We start from the raw sequence: 24,206 nt of genomic DNA, 5'->3' as shown, positions 1-24,206 counted from the left end.
ACCATATCAAGATGGCTTTTGGAACTCGTAAATTCAGAAGAACCTCAAAAAGTGTCCGTTTTTCTGAGGAACCTGTGCCAAACTTAGATGGCTGGTATTTGTTTATTTCATTCCAATCCTGTGGTCTGATTTATTTTCCACCACTGTCACATCTGATAGGGTCTTGAACTTGTGATCTAAAGTGCAGACTTGTCTGCAAACTGTATCAGTGGTGCGAGCGTAGACATCTTGTGTTTATTTCTGGCAGACGCGGAGATGTCCAGAGATTGTTGGCTGCTGTTCTGCACATCACAGATGCCGAAGTGACGGATTTTGTTTTAACGGGCTCGTTCACGCAGTCAGAACGCTCACACTGAAGATATGCGTGGGCGCGCGCGCGTGTTTGTTGTGCGTTGTTATTTTATTATTCATAGAGGGCAAATGCAGAAATCTCTAGATGGTTATGGTCTAGGACCACATGACAGTGAAGATTCCTTATGTGCGTGTACGTGTGCGTGCGTTGTATCGTTTTGTAGGCAGCCCCATCCCCCTCCCCAAAAGCGAGTCTTTATCATTGATTTCTTCACAGATATATTTTAAACCCCAAACACAAATTAATTTCGACACCGCAGCCTCACAGACACACGAGAATAATAATATAAAGAGGGAAAAATCTCTGTTGCATAACAGAACTTGTTAAATCGACGGATTTTTTCTTTAATTTAAGATTTTTAACTTTAGATCCATCGAGTCTGCCTTCATCCTGCACACAAACACACCAGAGATTCGTGTTTATGTCAACAGTGTTGATCTATTCTGGGTGTTGGAGAAGAGTCATTTCTTTATTTCTGTCCTTTTGTTTGGAGGAGAGATGACAACACCACACACACGCGCACACACACCGATCCTGAACTCTGTAATCAATAAGCAGCTGAAAACTAGTAGCCTACTAGTGTTGTAATAATCGAATAAGGTTGAGCTTTTAGTTGCATGAATAACTGTAGCTTGTCCTTGGGAAACTTCGACTTTTTGAAAGGTCGGATGGACAAAAGATGCACATCCGTAATGATCTCTAGCCCAACGGATGCTCCAGAAATCCGTCATCAACCACAGACACGCAAAAAAAGGTGAATCAGAAGCAGAAGTAGATGCAGCTGAATGATCACACGTGATCATTGTTTGCTTGATTCCAGTATGAACCAGTAAAACCAGTAAATGCTGCCACGTCAGACTGTCCGTTATTTAATGGCACTATGGAAGCGTTACGCGTTAGGAGATCCAACGGGACCTTTCGGGTCACGTGACCGGGTAGGGGGTCATAGTTGACCTTTGCTGTTAAATGTGTGATGGGCGCCTTACATGGGTCCTATAAACCCCCAGAGCTTCAGTTTCAGCGGGCTGAAGAGGACAAAGGCGTGTTGGTACTGAAGCAGAGCTGCGTGTCTCCCCGCGCGTGTGCGTGTGCGCGCTGGTACGCACGCTCTCGTGCTTGTCTTCATCCAGTTCAATCCAGTTGCTGTTTATCAGCGCGGCTGAGCAGCCAGAATGGTCGAAGTCAAAACACGATCGGTCTGACTGTCGCGTCATTTGTTTGGTTGGTGCGCTTTGTAATTGGGAGTCAAGGCGAGGAAAGAAAACGCACGCAAACATTTGCGCATTCCTCGGCGGTTGAGGCGTGTCGAGCCCAATCCCATGCAAAAGTGGACATTTACAGCCACCAGAGCCCGCTTATTTTATAAAATAAACCTTTTATTTTATCAAAAGTTGATCATGACAGCAGTAAGATTATGACAATAATGTATAATGCACAGAAATGGAATAAACAGCAACAGAGTATATGAAAACTAGTGCAAAAAAAGTCACGTACAAAAATATATTGCACTTTGAAGTGTTAGGTGGAAGAAATCAGATTTGAAGAACATTCTCAAATGTGATATTTTCATCTGTAAACATTTATCACTGCCATCGGTTTAGGTTTCAGCTGTCTGCGTTGAGAAAAGCGAGAAAAGCTTCAGCCTCCTAAACCGACAGGCAACTTGTGGTACGTTCTCTCTGTTGGTTGGAGTTGTGCTTCTTATCCGGCCCGGTTTCAGCATCATTTATACTGTCGCCCTTTCACACACGCGTGTGCGTTTCTGCTATATCATAAGTCCTTGAGGTGGCTTTTTTTGCCTTATACTGAGGAATATTGAGGATTTTGTCCCCGTTTTTGTCATCGAAACAGACGGTTTCCACCCCAAGTCCTGTCGGTATTGGAGACACTCGCATGCTCAAAGCGAGTGATAATAAAACAGTAGCTTCTGTCCTCTTGATGTGCCATTAAGATTAAAGAATACATTGTTGTGTACATACGGGGACAGAGTCTACTGGAGCATATAGGCCTGCGGTAACCTGCACTATAGAAAAACCAACCTATAGAAAAACAGTAATAGCTGCATGTGCAAAATTCAGATGTCGGCCTCCGTCGGTGGTCCTCTGACCGCTCTTGTGTCATCTGCCTTGTCAGAGTCATATGGCGTTGTCAGGAGAACGTGTCTTTTGCCTCGTCTGGAGTACTGGATATGGAGGATGCAGCATGGCTTCAAATCCCTGGTCCATATGTCAGTGGTCACAGAATACTCTCTCAGCTGACCCTCCCAGCTCGCAGAGGGTCTTATTTATGGTGATATATAATCTGGTGCGAAGCACACCCGGAGCTGAGGGCGTCTTGTTTGCACCGACGGCTTTTAAGGCTGGTGAGCTCCCGTCAGCGGGACGGACACGTGTCGGGTCTCCTGATGTCTGCCGGCCCACACACCTCGGCTGTGCTGGGGTACGGGTCCACCTGAGGGAGGGGGGTAGGGGTGTCGTTAATGACAGAAGCAATACGGACATGTTGCAGCAATGATCTGGATAATCAATCACTTCTAATAAGAACAACCCTGTCATTGATCGTGTCGCATTTTCAGGACTTTATTTAGAAATGTTCAACCTTTCACTGTCTGTTTTCAGGGTGCCATTAAGGTCAATATTTCCGTCACCCCTATTATCAGCGGTTATCCACACGTGCGCGCGTCTCTGTACCTCGGAGTAGAGTGGCGGCGGCAGATATCTGAACTCTGTGATGTATGGCAGCAGAGATCTCTGCTCATCTCCGTCCACATTAGACCTATCACAGCCCTGCAGACAGTCACGCCTCTCTGCCTCTGATATTGCCAGATCGCAGTAACTCGGCGGAGCTGCGGGGGGGGAGAAGCACTTTGTGAGATCCTTGAACATGTGAATAGATAAAAAGTGTTTGTGCGTTGGCTGTACAAACCCTCAGGTCTCTCCTGCAGGCCCAGCCAGCTCAGCGTGCTGCAGTTGCTGCTAATACTGGAGGTGCGGCTGGCGCAGGCATTCAGGGGTATGGTCCCTATCACCAGGGGCAACGAGACAGACAAATTCAAGCCGCCCGGAACGTCCACGTACACCTGTGATAGAGGCAGAATTTAAAAATGCAACCATTCGGAATGTCAAGGTAAAAAAAAAGAAAAGTCTCCACAAAAGGAGGCAGCAGCTGCTAAATGCTCCAGATATGCAGGTTACACTCTAAGCATAAGATGGAATATTTACTTAAGTCACTAAGATGATTGTCTGGAACCGTTCCACAGTTCCATGATGAGGAAGCTTTCCTGGGATGAGCAAATGTTGACTGATTTAAACTTTTAGGCAAAGAGGTTTTTTTAATTATTATTAAGCATGTTTGAGTTGGGCCCGAAGAAGTGGGTCGAAGAACTATTTGTTGACGTAACGGATTAATAAAGGCTTTTTTATAATCTGTGGCATCCTTAATGAGGTCAAGACCTAATATCCTGAAGCACCTGATAATATCAAACTTATAATGACTGTGGGCGAAGCTTTGTTAGCATTCCTCATCCAGTTTACCCACATCAGCCTGTTGTAGCATTGATGTGTTCCTGGATTTACCATGAGGGCGTACTCCACTCTGATGATGGGGCAGTCCAGGATAGATGGAGAAACTGGGGGGATCTTCAGCTGCTTCCCCTCCCAGCTCTGGCTCTTCCCTTGGGGCAGAGGGTCCCCCCTAAGGTTGGACACCAGCTGCTGGATCTGCTTGCCCTTCCCCTTGGCAAAGAAGGTCTGGGTCTGGTAGAGAGCGGCCTTGGGCACGACCACCCGGGATGAGCAGTTCTCCACCTCCGCAAAGATCTGGATGGACTCGCCTTGAAGAGAAGGGGGGGAGACAGATCAGCCTCTCAGACTGAGAGAGACGTGAGATAAATGAGTACAGGCAGTGATGAAGAGAGAAAGCAGCAGCAGCAGAGACACATGGCTCACCTGGCGTGTAGCCCTTCCGCTCTATTTTGGCACTCAGGGAGATCGGACCCGATGCGCAGAACCAGCAGCATAGAGTTTTTTCCTTCGTACCAGTCTGAGGAGCCTGTTCACACACAGAAATCTGATTTAACATCCACCCGAGCCTTCTTCGTCAAGGAAAAGAGACACATTGTGGAGAGGAAACAAAACATAAAGCTATTCCTAGCAGCCTAATGAGAGCCAGCGGTACTGTTCTGGATTTAAAGGGGTTGTTCCTATTGGCAGAAGGCTTATTTTTATCCACTAAAAAGGCCTAAAGTTATTGATCGGAACTCAATATTGGCAGATAACACTGGTCACAAGGTAAACTTCCACAGACTAAATAGACACACATTATGAGAGAAGTGATCTAGGCTCCTAGTGATCTGGTTGTCCAAACAGAACAAAGCAGTATGTGCAGTCCTGCCTACCAGCAGCAGCGGCATGTTGATGTCAATGTGCTCAAACACAATGAACTCTTTCTTCACTTTGACAGGGACCAGCCATGGACGGTGCAGTTCAGCTTTCACCCAGTATCTCACACTGCCGTGCTTCCCTTCAAAGGAAGTGGCCAAAGCCCTGACGGACAGACGAGACGAGGGAGAGCGGTGAGTAAGAGGAAGGCTGTCGGGACTGACGAAGGCAGAAGTCATCTCTTACGTCAAAGAACTAAAACTGTAACCTGAACTGCTGCCTACGTTTATATAGTCTTTATACTCTTTCGTGCCCCTTCTGAATTACTGATACTTTAAATTCAGGGTTGCTCTTTAAGAAGACAGCACGTATTTGAACCAACCATGTAAAAAAGTGGATTTGGTGAAAGCGTGCTTCCTGCTTTGCCACTTTTGTGAATATGATCTCTCTAGTTCCTGGAAATAAACAGCTTCTGGGGACAATTTTTCCAGTCTCTGCTTTAAAAAACCACCGTTGAAGGTCAAGTTTTGGAAAATATTGTGGGAAAACACTTTTATTCGAAGTGTTATCGTGAGGTCGTCTCCTCCGCACCATGCACACTGCTGCCATTCCTTTATACCCAAGAAGGTAAATTAAAGCTTCTCTTTTGCCCCCGAAATGGAGATAGTAACACAATCATCCATCTGTTCAATTTGGTTCCATAAAACCCACAGAACAAGTTTGGAGTTCCAGAGGTAAACGGAGTTGCAGCCAAATCAAGTCCAAATCGGACGGGACGCCTCGGTGATGCCCTCGCGGGCGCTCTGTTCCTGCTTGCGGTGCAGCGCGCAACAATGTTCTGCGATCCGACACCGTGTTCAAGTTTAGGTTTTCCTGTGATCAGCAGGCGGCCGGCGTGATTTACGGCAGACAGGAGGACAAGTGAACATGAACATGGTGTCAGGTACAAGAACGGGGGAGTGCTAATTTGCACGGAGCGTGTTGAGACAGAGGGGGTCGCAAATCAAAGGTGAAAGCTGTGACAGACAGACAGACAGACAGACAGACGGACGGACGGACGGACGGACGGACGGACAGACGGACGAAGGGCAGCGTAATGAGTAATGTGCTGCACCTTTGTTTACCTCAGAAACTCTTCCCTAACTCCGTATATAGCTGCAGAGATATGAAGCTAGTTTTCATGTTAACTTAAGTTTGTTCACTCCGCCTTTATCATGTCACCTGACAGCACAGTTGGAATTTAAATCTTTTGGTTATTCTGCCAACAAAGAGGGAGGAAGTTGTGTATTTGCCTTCGTAATTATATTAATTTAACCAAAGTTAGAGCATAAAGAAATCAATGGGACACATGAAATGCAGATTACTTAAAAATGAACTGGTGACATTATGAGTCTGAATCCAGTTTCAGAACTGTGACGGGAGTTAGAATCTGCATGTAATTAATGGTTGAAGTGTCCTAGTTCTGCTTTAAATGAGGGCCAGCCTGTGAAAAACACTCACATCTGAGGGAGGTTGAAGTTGAACGCAAACTCATGCAGGCCGGTGTGCAGAACAGTAACGTTCTCATCTGGACACTCCTCATCTGAAAGACAAAGAACAGGTTTCTTCACATTGCAAATCGTGAAAAAACACTCACACCAGTGGAGAAAAGGCTTTTCACTCAACGGGAGGATTTAGGCCTCAGTAAGACATAAATAAGCCCCACCCACCCGATGCTTCTAGACGGAAGGTCATGGGCAAAAACAAGGCGTCCATATAAAACAAATTCATCTTCATTTCTAGGGGCCCCGCTTCTGTCACAGAATGTCTCCAATTAAAGCCCCAAAGCAAAGACATCACTAGTTCACAGGCAAGGAAACCCGATGAGGGCTGGGTAAATGTTTTAATGGCAGACTGAAGCTTCTCCTTTTACTGATGTTGGCTACGTTACAAAAGATGCGCTGGAAGAACACACCCAGCGGGAGGACGTACGTTATCTCCGTCCCAGTTTGTTCATTTGTCTCTAAAATAGTTTGCAAATGTCTCCGGTCGACCCTGCTGAACTTCTGCTTCCTGCCACCTCAGCACTGCTCGGCTTCAGCCCGCATCTGTGTGTGTGCGTGCGTGTGCGCGCGAGCGCGTTCCGACACTGCCCGCCTGTCATAAACAGCCTTGCGCGCGAGCGAGCCCCTGTGAGTGCGTACGGGCGGGAGAGTGCACGCGCCTGTTAAGTCACCGGCAGCACGGAGCAAGCAGGAGCAGACCGGTATGAACCAGACTGAGCAGCCTCCCACTGCTGTAAACCCTAACGTCTCGCGTTACAATTCCGCCTCTGATTGGAGGAAGCCGCGATACAGATCGCAATGCGGGCTTCTGATTGGCGGAGCCGTGGCGAGCCCCGCCCATATTTGTACTGCCATGTGGTGTGCTGCGTGAAAAGGGGAAGTAGGGGAGAGACGGGGTGTCATCGGGAACAGGTAGACTCGAGTCTGTGACCATAAATATGAATGGAATCTGACAGTGTGGTTTAACAAAAAACAACCCAACTTTAATGTTGATTTGTTTTTTCGATGCAACATTTCAAACTAGATGTATACATAAAAACAAGAAGTGGCAAAAATTACTGATGAGAAAAGAGCAGGCCTTTAACATGTTTTATAAATGTAGGAATGAATTTTCTTTGACATGAGGCTGCAGTAAATAGTTGATCCCAGTGGTAATGTTTGCTTGATTCATCATGGAAGGCTGTTTGGTCAGGCTTATTTTAAAAAAAGAAAATTATTCATTGGAAACTGAAAACCTAAATGCAAAGTGGGCTTTCAAGGTTCCTTTATCCTCTTGTGTTTCCTGTTTGGGTTCAAATCTCACATGGGGGCAGCACGGTTGCAAATACTTTAGGATGGTAACCTTTTCAAATGAACTGAGCAAATAGGCTGCAGGTTAAAAATAACACACTTGAACTTATGCACTGTATTTTTTATTTTCAAATCTGACATTAGTGTTCTTAGACTTATACTGTTGAGAGATTTTCCTGATTCTAATTCAGCCTGTGTGTTCATAACTGTGTTTGCGTCGCCATCACGGAGTGTTGAATAAAAACATCTAAAGTTCCAGCTCTATCAACAAGCACTTTAGTTCTACTTTATTTCGACCTTTCTAAACTGTCAACATCAGCTATACAATCATAAATCTGTAATTGAATTTTTAATTGACACACAGTGTCATAGTAGCACCAGTGGTATTGCTTATTTTGATAAATCTGGGGGTGTAGGCCTACTCTTTCTTGACTTTTGACCCCCAAACCTGTCTATCCATCAGGGTTTGTGGAAGAAAAGGTAATTATCTAAAACGTATCTTTAAAAGAAAACCATAAATAAATATCCATATTTATTTCAACTACTCCTACAGTAATTACTGCACCAAACTTAGAAATGTTCACCCACATCTGTCATTTCCCTCACATTGTGTTTCATAAGTGTAACACACACACACACAACACACACACACACACACACACACGTAGTCAGCCGGGCTCTCCCTCCCTCCCTCTCTGGCAGTTTCTGAACAGGTTTGAACCGCTTCTAACAAAGGGAGTTGCCTGATCTCGTTTGCTCCATTAAAATGATATTTCCTCCCGACGACGTGCATCCATTTTGCATTAAAACACAAAATCCCCCCAGTCTGCTGTCGATGTCCCCCCCGTTTCTGTCGTTTTGTCGAAGTGCTTCGTGCACGGATCGCAACTTTTCCCCCCTCCCTGGTAGGAAACGACAGAGATGTCAGGATGCGCTGAAGAGGATTTCCTTTAAGATTCCTCCCGTCGCCCGTTAGGTGGAGGCGGTTAAATGGAAGAATCGGCGGGTTGTTGTGAAAGTGCAGGAAAGAAGAGCCGCGTATCGCATCAACTATCAGCTGTTGCATCAGCACCACTGTGGCTCACGGACCGACTGCGCGTTTCTGGGAATCTCTCGCCTCTCCTGACGCACGTCGCTGCTCCCCTGCGCTAATAAAGTTTGCCATCGCACAAAAACTCTGAAGGGCAGAAGTTTTGAAAGGACGAATCTGCACCATCGCTGCGCACGCACACACTAACACACACTGCGACACAACGCGGCTCTCACCTCTCTCCTCTCCGATCAAGGTGTCGTAATGATGCAGGTATTCAACCTCCTCCGTGTAGTTCTGGGTGTAAGTCGTGTTCGCGCCGGCGTTCCTCGACTCAGTCCAGCGGACCTTGGCGACTCCTCTCGCGTGTATGTCGAGGCTCTTCACCCGCACATCCCCGGTAACCTCCACCACCACCCTCCCTGACACCAGATCTCCGCCGGAGAACACCGGCAGATTGTTCTCATTCAAACTGTCAAAGTAGATGGCCAAGGCCCTCACTTTACCGAGCACCATGATGCGGTTGGAATAAAAACAAAACGGGAGGCGAATGACAAACGAGTCTTTGGTGAAGAAGTTGTGAGCTGAGCCGTGTGGCACAAATGCATGCGCCTAGCTCCAGGAGCCCAGCTATGAGCCGGGTCCGCGGCTCTGGTGGGTCATCTGGCTGTGGCGTCCAGCTGATGGTTCGCCTCGGCTCTCGGCTCTGGGCTCTCTTCTCTCCTCCCCGCTGCGCTGAGCTGTTTCTCCGCGCTCTCTGCTGCCGTCTGCCTCCAGCCGCTCGGCTCTTAAAGCCTCAGTGCGCAAAAATAACCCCACTGAGCATGTGCGCACACAGACCGGCCGGCCTGCGCGCTGAAGTACAGCCTACAACAACGCGCTCCGTCTGCACGCTTGGTTTTTTTTAATCCATTAATTCTGAACTGCTTGAGGTTTTTTTTTCTAGAGGTGTGAACAGAGGCCCGAGGAGCTTATGGGGGGTGGGTGGAGAAACTTCTGGTTGGTTAAGATAGCTGCGTGTATCAAACAAAAACATTTGTTTTTGATCTTAATGAAATGTTCTCATAGTTTTATTATATTTTGCGTATTGTAATCAGGCTCATGCACCGAGTGACTGTAATTAAGGACCAGTGTTCAGTGTTTACCGATGAACTCACCCCTCTTTTGATACATAAACTCAACGAGATGTAACCTGGCAACCTCACCTCTATAACTGCTGCTATAGGATATAGCGTGGTTGCTGTATTAGTAATTACCTCATTGTTCACATTAACAAACCCACTAAGATATTAAAGGACTCTTCTGACACCAAGTTGTTAAATATTGAAGTCATGGTCAGATGGCGCAGCTGGGGGTCAGATGGTGCAGCTGGGGGTCAGGTGGTGCAGCTGGGGGTCAGATGGTGCAGACAGCTTTGACAGACAGGTAACCATCACTGGTGGAAGTCATCCTGAGGGTTCTCCGATTAAACAAATCCCCGTCCCACCTCTCTGATGCTATGCAGTAGAGGAATGAGCCCCTCCAGGGGTGTAGAACTCGGGCCTACATGAAAGTTGTAGATGCCTTCTGTCATCTTCGGTTGCTTGTAAATGATCAGACACAGACGCCCTCTTGCATTTATGTACAAATATATTTTCTCAGATAAATGCTACAGTCGGCTCTGTATTTAATACATCTGCGGTAAACACTCAACGACAGCGAAGATCCATGATGCCACGACAAACATAAAGAGACAATGTGCAAAAATGGCGGCAGTATACTGGTGAAGAGAGAATAAAGAGAATATATGATGCAGGGATCAGAGGGCCGACATATCAGCTGGACGCCAGCTTCAGCATCCACAAATGCACTTCTGTACGTTCAGTCATGCAAAACACACGGACACACACAAGTGACGCACACAAACATGCAGGAAAAAAGGAAGAAAAACACAAACAGTAGAAATATTGAAGTAAATGAACACATTAAAATAATGACAATAATAGTGCATTGGTTAAAAAATTTAAGGCATTTGAAGTTTTCTATAAATATTTAGTTCTTGCATTTGACAGGAAGTCAGAAACATCTGAGCTGTTGTAAAAACACACATGGTGTTGGAACAATAATCACCACAGTGATATAAGTCCTGCTTTAAACATTATTGAGAGTTTGTGTGGCACCAGTCGGAGGGATGCCTCTAACCTCGAAATGATGTGTGAACGCAGCACAGATACACTAAAATGCAGCTCATTTCCTCCATGCACACAAAGGCGTCGGTACATCTAACCCGCTACACGTGGCATGAAGTTAGATATGACCCCCAACACTGTCATACATGGTGATAACATGCAACACTGTCCTCAGGAATGCAAGTTCAGAGCAGCATAAACATGAAATAAATCCCATGCCAGGTCTCTACCACACGCATGCATCCATGCATCAACAGGAAGAGATTTCATTTAGGAAATCAGACATTTTTATAAAACAAAACAGTCTTTACAAGGTTTAGAAAATAAATTTTTCCACAGTACCAAAGCAAAAAACACCAAAAACAAAATTAACCTCAACATATACAACTTCTGTTGATAATTAAAATATACAAGAAATATATATAAATAACACTGTTTACATTGTTCATAGTTTCATGTTTACAGGAAGCAGACAAATGTGTGACGGGTTTGCCCGAGAGGCTAACTTGTCCTCTTGCGCTTGTTAGGACTTGGACCGGAGTCCACCTTCAGCTCACGATACTGCATCTGCACACACAGACACACAGATATGCACACCCGTGTGAGCGTCTCTTGCAGATAAAGAATTATACGAGGTTGCTATTCACAGAGCCCCTCTCAATCCCACCCAGTGGGTGCCATTTGGAACATTTCACCAGTATATCCACCAATAAATATTGTATTACATTTCCTCTTTATGTTTTTTAGTATTAAATATAAAAATTAATAATTGAAAAATAATAAAATACCTTCCAATGGTAATGTGTAGTGTTTCGTTATTTTTCTGCGGTTTGGCGCCCCCAAGTGGCGCATCTCTGTTTTACCTCCACACGGACGTTTCTTTCATTCACAGATAGCATGAACTTTTTAATAACTTGAGGGAAATGGAGCTAAAAGACAGCAGCAACCAAGAAACAGCTTTTTAAGAACTATACCACTGTTGTTTGCCAGGTCTTTGAAGGATGAAGAATGTGTGTGTTCAAATGTTGTCATGCAGGAGCATTGGATGGACGACAATCGCACCAAAAGGTCGTTTTAAGCGGTGCTTTAAATCATCTTCTATTTATAGAGGCTTTAGAATAGGTGCTTAAGCTGATTTTGCAAATTTCAATTCTTTTGGAGTGCCCACATGCTGCTTACTGCAGAGCATCAAAGGAAAAGAATGCTAATCCTTTAGCGATTCCCAGGTTTTCACACACACACACACGCACGCGCACACGCACGCGCACACGCACGCGCACACACGCACACGCACACACGCACGCGCGCGCGCACACACACACACACACCGCTCACCACTTGAACATCAGACGGCACCCTGGAAAGAAAGTCGAGCAGCTCGTTGTTGTCGATCAGGTATGGGTTGCGCAGCTTCTTGGTGAACTTATTCACACCTGCAGACAGAAAGGGGCGGCATCAGCATCCTTGAGCTCGGCGAGCTACAGCTGCTGTGAAGAGCAGGGCTCACCCCACGCCAGCACAAGGTATCGAAGCGGAATGAGGTAGAGCAGAAGTGTGGCCAAACACAAGGCAGTGATCGCCAACCAGCTGAGGAAAGGCACCGTCCAGTTAACAGTGCTGTGAAGGAACAGAGAAAGGGTTTACTGATCTCTACTTCGACTCTTGATTAAGGAACTCTTTAACACTCTCTCTGATGGTGACACCCACTTCTTTATCCTCTCTCCGTAAGATGCTGCCTCGTCCAGGGCGCTCTGCACACTGATGAACACGTCCTGAATGGCGTAGAGTTTATCCATGAAGCCCCTGTGCTCAGACTCCTGGCAGGAGTGAGGAAAACCAACTTTTAACACCTATTTTGAACAAAAAACTGATATGGTGCAAAACAGCGTGGCTGCTCGACCTTTTCATCTTTATCCTCATCTTCATCCTCCCATTCGAACATGGCCTCCATGGACTGCTGCGGGAAGCAGGGCACAAGTGAGGGTTGGAGCGGGGACAATATCGCAGTCACGCTTGTATTTACTTTTACATGTATTTACTCACCATGTCAGGTGTGTCCCTGCTCGAACAAAAGAGGAAGTTCCAGACCAGAAGCAGCAGCAAACCCAGAGGCAGCATGTACAGCTCAAAGTTCCACACCACCACCACAAAGAGCTAGAAAAGACATTCCCCTTTTTTATGCTGGAGAGTTGCATTTAGAGAGTATTGTAACACCAGTTTAGCAGTGCAGGAGCACAGGTGCACATGTGTGTGTGCGGGACATGCTTGTGCTTGTTTTGTTTCATACCACAAAGGAAATGATGCTCCTCTGCGCTGACTCCCACTCAAAGCAGCTGTTGATGTAGGTGCCATAGCTGATCAGGACCATGATGCATCGCTTCACACGGTTAAAATTCTGCTGAAGCAACTATAGACATGGACAGTCAGACAACTTTAATGAAAGTTTATTCTATGATGATGAGGTATATTATGCACAGACATACCTGTTTGGATACTTTGGGCTCTTCCTCCAAGTATTTCTGCTCTGCAGGGACAACTGTCCTCAAAGCAGCTTTAATCTGAAGAGCAGAAATTTAGACACATTCAGAAATTATGTCTCCCTCTTGTGGTTTATAATGGAATTGCAGCTACCAAACTAACGTCACTACTGTCAAAAACAGATGGGTTTTAAGAGGACACGCCAACATTTGTGAATCAGTGGTTTAACCTCTGCTGAACATCCCATGTATACTCACCGTGTTGTAGATGACATCAATTTCCAGGTAAATAACGCCTTTGGTTGGGCTGGTAAGATCTTTATCTTTCAAGATGTAACTCTTTTGCTCACCATTATGGACCTGATTCCAAACATGAAAGTGTGTTTTTACTTGTCTGAAATGCACTCTGACAAGTTTCTTAATGCTGAAATACACATAGGAATGTGTATGGATCAATGACCTGCGGATGTGGGCTGGGAAACAAAAAATCTCCAAAAAACTTCTATAAAACAACATTTATTTGGCCAAAAAGTTGTCAAAATGTAAATAATGAAGCAAATACTCATGTTTTCCGTGAAAATAGATTTGTATTTCAACTGTCCTTTTACTCACATGTAATAAGGGGATGGCTATTTTTCCCAGGAAGTCAGCACTCCTGTCTCTGTCTTCATCAAAAACAGTCACTTCCAGCACCGAGTGAATGTCTTTTACATTACTGACATGAGCGAGAGAAGCAGAAATCAGAAGGGAATCAGTCCGTCACTAACGTGAAGGGGTTGGAATATTTTCCACATCATGGCCATGAAAGGATGAAACGTACAAAATGACTTTGACGTATTAAACTGTTGAGAATTCGGCAACATTTCGCTGCGTCTATCTGAATGCTTTGCATAAACCTGGCACTTTTGTATTAGCTGGGAAATTTCTACCCTCACATCCTCATTCTTATCCCTTCCTGTTGTTGTTCTTTGTCCTGTACAGGGAATTGATTCCATCTGTGTCCTATTAAGCTGCCTTGACGTTGCCACTTCACCATCTGGTGTGCATTCCTGTGTTTCTTACCCAGCAGTTTTGGTGGACTTTCCTTATAGGTTCTATTTATTTTCTGCATCTTTTGCTCTTTTCCAAAGGCACTGCATCTGTTTAAAGCTGTCAGACCAATTCCTTTTGTCGTCTTCTCAACAAACAACAAAAAACAGTTTCTGATCACAAAAAAGTAACTAATCTGAGATCAGTTCTCGGGCTTTTAGCTATACTACTATTAATTCATCACATAAAAGTTGGTTAAAAAAGGTCACTCACAATGTGAAGACTTTGTTCCACTCAGGACTGAGGTTCTTGTAAACAGTGTGAGTCTGTAGTCTGTCATTATTTAGCTCCAACACACAAAACGGATCACTTTTACCTGGAAAACAGTGACGTTTAGGCACTTGGTCTCATGCAAGAAGTGGGGTAAAGGTGCAAAAGTTGTGCTGATTACCGGTGACATCTGCAGCCATGAGCCCTTCTGCTCTCAGCACCTTCACTTGAACAATGCCCACGTCCTTGAGGTTGGAGAAGGACTTCACCAAAGCCTGCAGAGGTCATTACCACAAGGAATCAGGACTCAAACACAGCCACACATGACACTTTTGTCACTTCTCTATCAGCAAAGGGGCGTTTCATCAAGCGCACATATCGATTGAGTATCTCCCTTCGCTCCTGAGGGTCGTCCAGCGGCGTGACGGACAGGTCAGCGATGGACACGTGAGCCGAGGCAGTGAGCGTGACCAGCAGCACCACGAACCCTCGGGCCTCCTCCAGCGGCAGCTCCAGGTGATGCGTGTGCTCCTTAGCCAGGGTGGAGAGGTCCAGCTGGCAGCTGGGGCAACACAGACCACTCATGTTACCGCCCAAAAGCTCACAAGAGCAGTGTAACTACGCAAAAACGTCAGAAACCCTCTAATGACAATAACAACAATCATCTAAGTGGATCCTCAGAGGTGTTTTTCTGTGCAGGGCTTGATGAGAAGGTTCTATGGCCTTCGGAGGCTCTGCTAATAGCGCTGAACTTTTCGACCATAATTATGATCATGTGACTGACCGTCCAATGAAATCATCCCTCCTCCCAGTGTCTTTGTCCCACACAGTGATCTCCAGCACTCCACCGCTCTCCTCATACAGATGAAGGTCAAACTGCTCCCTCCACTGTGGACTCAGGGTCTTTGGCACTGTCTGTGTAAACACACACACACACACACACACACACACACACACACACACACACACACACACGCACGCACACAAGCGCGCGTTAGAGCCCTCAAACTCTCTCCAAAACCTGAGATACACAATGCACAAAAACATACTTTGCTCTTGTATTTCTGGCTCCCCAGTCTGAACTTGACATAAGGATCGCTCAGGCCGTTGGGATCCATCGGGATCAGGTTCCGACCTTCGATGAGGGCGATGCTGACGATCCCTCGCCATAGCTGGGCCTTCCTGTGCAGCTCTGAAAGACGCATCGACTGCTGCTGCTGGATGACAGACAGATGGATGGGTGAGTGTCAACAGCCCTGATGGACACACTGTGAAGATCAGGACCCCGGTTTCATGTTTGGAAACGACAACACGGCACCTGACACACGCACCGCGTCTGATGAAGGAACGCTACGTCATGAAAACCTCCTGCACACTTTGATGCTAACATGAGCAAACACAAAGGTGCGTGAGGGAATGTGATTAACATGGAGGTTTTAGGGTAATGGAGCACGCACTATGATGAGGAGGAGACTATGTGGAGGAAGATGATGGCGGTGGTTACCTTAGTGGAACGTTTCCAAGACCTCCTGAGCAGCATGGTCTGAATATACATTGAGACACATTAATGTGACTGACTGGGAAACACTCACGGTTTTACTAAAAAACCTGCAAATGAATTTAAACCAGTAAAGAAATTTCAACCGCTAGAGGGGGCTAGAGGGCAGCATTATTAGTGTGTGCGCAGCTCAAATCCAGGTTTGATTACATTTTATAAATGAATTAACTGTTCTTGAAAGGTTCTTTCTGATTCACATTCAGATTTTTATGGAGGATTGTCAGTGACTTCCACTCTGGCTGGAGCTGCAGCACAGACTGAACCAATAATTAATTCAAATCCTAAATAAATCATTTAAGCTCTAAGAACAGGGAACACATATACCAGCATTGAGACTGTGGCTACAAATCAAACCTGGACAAAAATACTGGACAGAACAACATGCTGTGTAATCACATTTTCTTTCTCCTTTCACAAACCCAAGGCTTAGATAAAACAAAACGGGCTTCGGTAAAATAATCAGGCTCCATTAGACAGCAATAAGCTAATGTGCTCTCCACTATCACTGAGAAGGAAAAAGCATTTGAGGTGAAATAGGAAAAGGTCTCTGAGGGTGAAGCAGCAGGAAGTCACTAAAAGCTACAGTCATGGCTACACTCACTCTGTTCACGTACGGTTTCCACCGATACGCCTTAACCTCTCCCTATCGCAGGAAACACAACCGCAGCACAAACATTTAGGCTCAGCTGCAGAAAAAAGGTGTTAACCATTGTGAATGCTGCTTGAAGGTATTAAAAAACAGAGCAGTGTGTACCATTGAGTCACGCCGTTCTTCAATAGGGCTGTGTTTGGGTGTCAGAGTAACAGCCAGCTCCAAGGTGCCCAGGTCCTGATCGGGGTGATGCGGGTCCTTTAGCACCAGAGTAACAGGCACCGTCCTGTTAGAAGAGACAGGTGTGCCCTTGATGTTAAACTGCCTTTTTATCCGAGCACAAGGTGCCTGAAGGTCAGAGCCAAGCGTGCACTGAATGTTAACATGTTGCTAAAAAACTGGCTGCGTGCTGCTTAGCTGGAACACAGAAACAATATCAGTATTCAAAACAGGTCACGTGATCTTATATCAGTGGATAACAATAAGAGGTGGGAGACTAATGATGCAATCAACGGTAAAACACTGATTTTCAACGAACAAACTAGCAGATAGGCCTCCAAATTGAAATTCAAACTGCTAGACCGACGTACCTCTGCTGCTCCAGAGACTCCAGGTGGAGGTACGCAGAACCCATAAAATCATCTTGGAGGCCAAAGTCATAGTCAAACACCTGCAGAGGACCAACACACACACATCCATTGACCCCTGCGTCCAGCAGCAGCAGTGGGAAACCCCTGTTGTGGCTCTTACCTTCACGTATAGAGGCTCACTCAGGCTGTCTATGATCAGCGTGGTCTTCTGATCCCACACCGGGTTGAGGTTTTTGTGAATGGTTTTGCTTCTAAAAACCTCTTTCCCAGCAAGTTTGAACTTGACATAGGGGTCACTGCTGCCTGAAAGGGAACAATCAAAAAGGCACGTCACGGACCTATAAATGCAAGAAGAGAGGAGACCAAGAGCGGAGGACCAGAGAACCTCCTCTGTCTCGGACAGCCAGGTTGTGTCCTCGCTTCAGCTCCACCTCCAGCTTGTACATCCCTGAGCTGTTGGCGGGCGTCTCAGGAGGGATGCCCGAAGAGGACGAAGCCCCCACAACCTGTGGAGGGAAGCAAGTGGATCAGATACAATCTCAAAAATCGATCTCTCCGCTGCTACGAAGCCAAGTCCTCACGATCCGTTTTTGTAAAAGAAAACAAAGCGTAACTTTCACTTCCTTGGCTGCCTCCGCACCCACAACGCTTCTAGCACCAACAGAAGTGTCCGTTTCACTGTGGTAACTCGTCTCAGGGGTAAAAGCTAACAGGAAATTGCACGAGAGTAGCTTCCTTCCATTCAACCACTGATGTGCCACTGATACTTTTTTTCCATTCTTGTCTACCCGTCTTTCTCCCAGCATCTCCTCTGCTGCAGCGCTGCAGAAATGGAGCGTTTTTACAGTAATGGCTTCATTACCCGACAGACGGGCAAGAGAGGACGCTGCTTTCACAAAAACCTTCTGAGCCATCGCTGCTCGCCGTCACCGCTCAGGTTCCTTTTTTTACTCCATCATTTAAGACAGAGGTGTCGAAAAATAGGGAAATAGTGACAGTGAACTGGAAAAAGAGGGAAAATATGAAAATTTTACACTGCTAATGTGTAAAATTGTATTTCTTTCTATTCATTATCAGCTTGAAAAAGGTAAAACCCAAAATACACACAGAAAAATGCAGCTGCATTTCTATTCTGCTCTCAAGAGGTCAAGCAACTCGTTAGGTCAATCAATCTGATCATTTTGTGGATGGGGGGTTTTATGCCTGTCCTGCCAGGCATCCCTGCTTTGGAAGAAACAGGTTGACCTTCTAATTGTAATTCTCTTCAGCATCAGCCACTGAGAAACCCTTATCAGCCATCCTCAGCCGGCTGACTGAATCAGACAGAGCTGGTCCCGCCCCGGGCTGCGTGCAGGCTTCACGACCTCGGCCGACTGGTAACATCAATCCTGCTATTCTCATCTGTAAATATGACCCCACGCTAAAAGATAACCTCGAGTATAAACAAGAATCAATCGCAGCACCGTACGTTGACGTTAATGCAAGGGGGCGCCTCTGGGGAGTCTGCATCCTGTCAACACAAACATATCCACTTACAGATCAATAGATTTAATAGGGGATAATCAGGAGGGTGAGAGTTCACACACCCACAGAAATATGGGGCGGTCCATCCCGTGCAACCGTGCGCTGACCAGTTCAGGCTGACTGTTCCAACGCTTTACCTTAATTTCATTAAGAAATGTGGCCAATTGGGAAACACAAGACACATTTATAAAGCTCTGGAACTGTACAAAGTGGTTAGATATTAAACAAGCCTTTTAAAATAATTACATTCATCTTTGTATCCAGGTGATGCCAACGTTTTGTGGGAGTTGCTTCAGGTCAGGGTCACATGACTGTCACCTGAGCAGGTCAGGGTGTTTAGTATATGTTGGTGTAGTGGTCTAAGAGCGCCAACAAAGCCTCCAGGTTTATCTCTTTAGGTGTGGTACACTTCCTGCCTGGCCTTGTTGCTACATTGATAACTGAGGTCACTAAAGGACAAGCCTTAAATATCCCTTAATCACTTTGGCAACTGATCTGAATGGCTCAACAGAAGAATGATGAAGGGTGAATCGGGGATTTTATATTACAGGAGCTAGCATGCTGCTAACAAGCTCCTTAGAAAAGATTAACGGCCGCTAAAATCTGGAAGGAGTGCACTGAGAACAGCAAACAATCCCATCAGCTATTCTGGTGCACGTTTATTCACGGACCAGGTCTTTATTGGGCAACATTTGCTGCTGACTAATCATGAGCAAACTGGTTGCAACGTAGTCTCCAGTCAATGGATGCAACACTGGGAGGGAAAAATGTGACACTGAATCAATTGTTTCCAACTCTAAATTTTGATCAAAAATGGTGGGCATGTCACCACTGGAGTGAGTGCTCTTGACTCTTTTACTCTCTTTGTTAATGAGGGTTCTTTTAGCTGTTTTCAGCAATTTAGCACGTGGACATTCAAGTATCTAAAGCTGGGACAGAGCAGGACTCCAGGTGGAGCTTTGATTGACAGCAATCTATGAACTGGTCCATGGAGGTTTGGATCTTGGAAAATTGAAGACTAATTGGTTTGTTGGCTGTGCTACCGTGGCTGAAGTATGAGGCTGGTTCACAGCAGACACATATGGAGGCGCCGGCCCTTCGAGAGGACTAAAATTCTAAAGTGGATCCTGAAATAGACTGGAGGCCTGAGTAGAGGGGGGCCGGTCTGAGTGTGATGCCCTGATGTTGCCAGCTGTGCAAACTGCCGGTGATGAGGCGATAATGTAGCGTTCGCCAACATAACAGGAAGAAATCCTGTTGATGGTCGCACAAACACCACGCAGAAAATCAGGATTCCGCTTTTCAGTTTCCTTATTTTCCATCAGAAAAACATTTTAAAAAATGGAAAGAATCCCGTTATTAGAAGTTTCGGCGCAACATTTCGACATGGACGGTGGCGGTAATCGATAAAAGCCATTAGCTGAATACATGAGACCGATGTATATCTTCTTTATGTCAGCAGCGAGACTCCGCATAACACAACGCTCTAACCTCGGGGGCCAGTTAACATAAATACTGCTGCCAGGACAGACCAGCAAAATCAATACTGCCAATGAAAGACGGGAGCTCAGGCTCAGAGGACGGTGCGGCGAGCGCTGGAGGAACACCTGAGGGGCCCAGATCGGGTCAGGAGATCAGCACACAGTAATCGGGTGATGATCTGATTGCAGCTCCTACTGGGGATCACATGTTGTCTCATAGTGTCGTCACATTATTAAAAAAGTTCCCCGTGACCCAGTTCTCGGGGAGTTTATTCTGAAACTGGCCTACATGCGTGCAGCGATGAGGGAAGAGCTCAGATCCTTTTCAGGAAGCCAAATTATGGGGTTTCAGCTCAGTAATGCTGATTTGATTGTTAATACAAACGGCTCCGTATAAAGCAGAAATGATGTTAAAAGACACAGACACGACAGACATCAAACACAAGATGATGCTCACCGAGAGCAGGCGCTCACACATGGAGGCAAAGGAGCCCGAGTCATCGCTCGAATGGTAGCGAAGTAGCCCTCGAATTGCGAGCCGGGGCTCGGCGACCGTGGCCTCTCTCAGAAGCAAAAGATCCAGGATTCACAGGAGACGGAGGAAGACTCGGCACTCGAGGTGAGGCGGGAGTAAATGGCAGCAGGGATTTGTAGGGATCAAGCTGCTATGTGGGAGATATAAGGGCGGTGGGAATTTCCAGGCTTTTCCAGAGGTCAAAATCTGATCGCATCTCTGGAGAACAGAGCGGCAGCGGGGAAGAGTCGAGCCAGGCGGAGTGAGAACTGCAGCTGATGGCAGCTGAGGTAACAGGTGAGTAGGAGGCAGGAGGAGGAGGAGGAGGAGGAGAGGAGGAGGAGGGTTGGCTTAATTATAATCCCCTGGGGGGTAAGCCTGGCTGACGGGTTTAATGCCGGTCAAGAATCAGCAAATATAGGCCCCCAGCCAGTAAATAGATCATTTGTTTTAACAATTTAGGAGAAATTATACCAGAAATTTGATTAACAAGTCAACATAACTCAAGACTTTGTGCTTGGACACGGTTGAACTTCAGGATACGGCTGCATCCGCCCGGTCAGAGTGGTCATACAGGAAAACACTCGTAAAAGCGCTTTATATTGATGTCAATTACTTTCTATTTTCACCTATTTCACAATCTTTGTTAAGAGTTTGATATGTGTTCCAAATCCACTTATTCACGGCCGACACCCAGAGGCAACACTGTTCATCTCCATAACAACGTTCAACATAACTGAAAAGCAACTGTTGGCTTATGCAAATATACTGTAGCAATGTCAGGTCTATACCCTGCGCAATATTCTTTGGCAAAGCCGAAGGTTTCAAAGAGATGCAATAACACTCTGCACTGCAGCATTCAATTTTGATGAGCCACACAGATCAATCAATCATCAATCAATCATCGGTGTTGATGTTGGCATTTCACTGATTCTGAGCAGCTTTAAAGGCTCAACTCTGCTAAAATCAATATACAAATCCACCCATTTTTGTTGTAATCCTGCGTATAGACAATTAAAACACAGGTTAGCTGCTATTTCTGTTAGCTCGTTAATACAATCAACCCCTCCTTTGACCTTTGCTGGTCACACAAACCAGACAACAAAGCAGTATCTTTTACATGTTCAATGCTGCATTTACATAAAATACACTTATTTAAACACACAGCAGTAAACTAATAACTTTCTGAGGCAGCCAGTATAAATCAAGCCAATCGATACTGTTCCCACAGAGTCACACTGTGTTCAATAACCGCACTGCTGTGAGAAAGTGTCCTGTAATTCATATTCCTCCTGCTGTTTTCCTGTCAGAATCGATGCTCACATGTCCCGCATTCATCTCGTTTTTGTAGAAATCACTGAGACGTAACAGGCAGGTCAGCACAAGTAGGGGGAAAAAACGACCGTGCAGACCTGTGTGCCACGCCGTCCATCCGGAGTGACGAATCCTGTTTCGTGGAGCATCTTTACAGTGTCGTGCCTGATTGCAGCGCTTCTTTAACTGTGTTTCTCCTGTGCTGCAGGTGCTTTATTTCTTTATTTACCCCAACACTCTCTCTCCTGCCATCCTCACCAAATGTGTGAGGCCTCCACAGAATGGATCCTTAAATCACGTCCCCCTGAAGTCACCAAAGACTTATCGCACAGCTAGAGATGCTAATCAAAGTCAGATTCTCTAACTCAATTTTCTATGCAGGCACTCATTTCCTGGGGAGCCTGACTGGGAGATTTCTCCCCCCACTAAATCATAGCTGGTGAATGAATCAGTTGCTGGTGCCAGCTGGGCCTTTTTCTAACTTTTAAAGCCAAACTGCATGAATCCTGCAACCGTAATGTCGCCGGAGCAGCAAAAGCTGCAAGAAACAAAGACCACCGCGCAACGTGAGGCCAGGTAGGAGCAGCACTCGCATTTTCTATGGAAAATGATGATTAATCTCATTACACGAAGAATCTCGGGCCTCACCTCTCCCATCCTTATGCACAGTCGATGAAGCATATACAGCCTGAGCAACAGGTGGGCAGTACTTCGTTTAATCTTAATGTATTTTCTGCCCATTCACCTAAAATTTACCCTTCGGCCTAGAAATGAAGCAAATCAGGGTGTTGAAAAATGCCAGAATGAACCTCAATGAGGCCTTCAATCAAAATATCTTAACAGCAATAATACGGATTATGGTGCAGCAAAAAGGACAAAAATAGTTTAGACAATCATTACATAAGAGAGCAAAGCAGTAGGGGGTCAATCCTGAACTGTGTTGTCTCATCTAAACAGGGAAGGACGAGCAGTGGAGGTTTGAGATTATCATTGTTCTCATGCACGCAGATAAATGTGCAGTTAATAGCTTTTTTAAAAAACAATGAGGAGACAATACAGCGCTGCGTTTACCACGTGACTGTGACTAATCCAAGTAATTTGCACACACTGTCACTTGACATAAAATGTATTTGCACAACATGTCTGCTTGACTTAAAATCCACTCAAATTTCCTGTAGTCGAGTTCCTGCAATAATCGATGGACAGATTCGCAAAAACTGTCATTCACTTTCATTTCAAGCACGCAGACGAGCAGCATGTTTGACAGATTCGGAGCTCACCGACTCTTCATCCCGGCTCTCCAGATGCGCTCCCCCCGCCGCCTCCTCCTCCTCCGCCGCCGCCGCTGCGGCAGCTGTTGCCGCCTCGTCTCCGTTTTTGACACCGCTGCTGCGCTCCGGAGGCTCGGCCAGCCTCTCCAAGCACGCCGAGCCCAGAGAGGAGCTCTTGTGGTGGGACTGCACCAGCTGGGCCACCGTGGGCTTATTCGGACAGGGGGACTGCAGCCGGGAGGGGGACATCTTCTCACGGGAGACCCCCGAGCAGGTCCCGGTGTGTTTGTTGCATAGTTGAGCTTCCTTGGCTTCAGCCTGAGAGGGAAAGAGCAGATCGGGCTGGGAGGAGGAGATCACCCGGTCCAGAACGACGTTCTCCTTCCGCGTCATCTTCTTGAACATCCACCCGCATCGCTCCTTCTTGCTGTCCGCGTCCCTGGAGCCCAACTTGGGGCTGAGCAGCGGTTTGGCTTTGGCTTGGAACTGTTTCCACAGGGTGTTTTGCGGGGACGAGCTGCTCTCGTTCTCGTCCCGTCCGTTCCGCTCCATTCCCGTCTCTGCTCACTGGCAGCTCCGGGACCAGTCTGCAACGCACTGACGCAACCAGGACTGACCCTATTCAGCTTCCGTACACACTCTGGAGACGCACAAACACACTGCTGGGAGATAAACACGGCTGCTGGCGGACGTGGTCTTTCTCCCTCTGAGAACAGAGGACAGAGGTTCTCAGATTTCCCTCACCAGGCGGTGACAAGTGAACGCAGCAGGGCCCGCCTCGGTGTTTTATCAGGCCCGGGGCCACATTTGGCTCCCCCACCCC

At 46.3% G+C, this 24,206-nt stretch overlaps 2 protein-coding genes across 7 annotated transcripts; both read right to left on the bottom strand.

The window, feature by feature from the left end:
• Positions 1–1,707: 1,707 nt before the first annotated feature.
• On the bottom strand, positions 1,708–9,519 carry LOC130517228 (arrestin domain-containing protein 3-like). The gene is made up of 8 exons (XM_057019000.1): positions 8,832–9,519; positions 6,232–6,313; positions 4,749–4,896; positions 4,300–4,402; positions 3,928–4,184; positions 3,278–3,431; positions 3,043–3,197; positions 1,708–2,803 (listed from the first exon to the last, which is right to left on the bottom strand). Exons 1-8 carry the CDS (start codon positions 9,109–9,111, stop codon positions 2,726–2,728), a joined length of 1,257 nt encoding a protein of 418 aa, XP_056874980.1. The 5' UTR covers positions 9,112–9,519; the 3' UTR covers positions 1,708–2,725.
• A 687-nt stretch (positions 9,520–10,206) lies between these two features.
• Positions 10,207–24,104, bottom strand: mctp1b (multiple C2 domains, transmembrane 1b). Of its 6 annotated transcripts, none has more exons than XM_057018956.1 (21): positions 23,393–24,104; positions 17,665–17,785; positions 17,440–17,582; positions 17,280–17,359; positions 16,852–16,975; positions 16,044–16,082; positions 15,589–15,756; positions 15,324–15,454; positions 14,915–15,101; positions 14,721–14,814; positions 14,543–14,645; positions 13,853–13,955; positions 13,499–13,600; positions 13,247–13,321; positions 13,051–13,170; positions 12,807–12,917; positions 12,664–12,717; positions 12,471–12,580; positions 12,271–12,380; positions 12,099–12,196; positions 10,207–11,330 (listed from the first exon to the last, which is right to left on the bottom strand). In XM_057018956.1, the coding sequence occupies exons 1-21, from the start codon at positions 23,933–23,935 to the stop codon at positions 11,265–11,267; spliced, it is 2,682 nt and encodes an 893-aa protein (XP_056874936.1). In that variant the 5' UTR covers positions 23,936–24,104; the 3' UTR covers positions 10,207–11,264. The 6 variants fall into 6 exon arrangements, with proteins under 6 accessions (XP_056874936.1, XP_056874933.1, XP_056874935.1 ...); XM_057018953.1 differs by having other exon boundaries at positions 12,664–12,720; positions 23,393–24,103; XM_057018955.1 differs by having other exon boundaries at positions 12,664–12,720; positions 15,589–15,753; positions 23,393–24,103.
• Between the last annotated feature and the right edge of the window lie 102 nt (positions 24,105–24,206).

The sequence above is a fragment of the Takifugu flavidus genome, chromosome 20, assembly GCF_003711565.1.
Source record: "Takifugu flavidus isolate HTHZ2018 chromosome 20, ASM371156v2, whole genome shotgun sequence".
NCBI lineage: Eukaryota > Metazoa > Chordata > Actinopteri > Tetraodontiformes > Tetraodontidae > Takifugu > Takifugu flavidus.
Note: the sequence above shows the minus strand (reverse complement) of the source record. Positions and strands in the feature narration are given on the sequence as shown.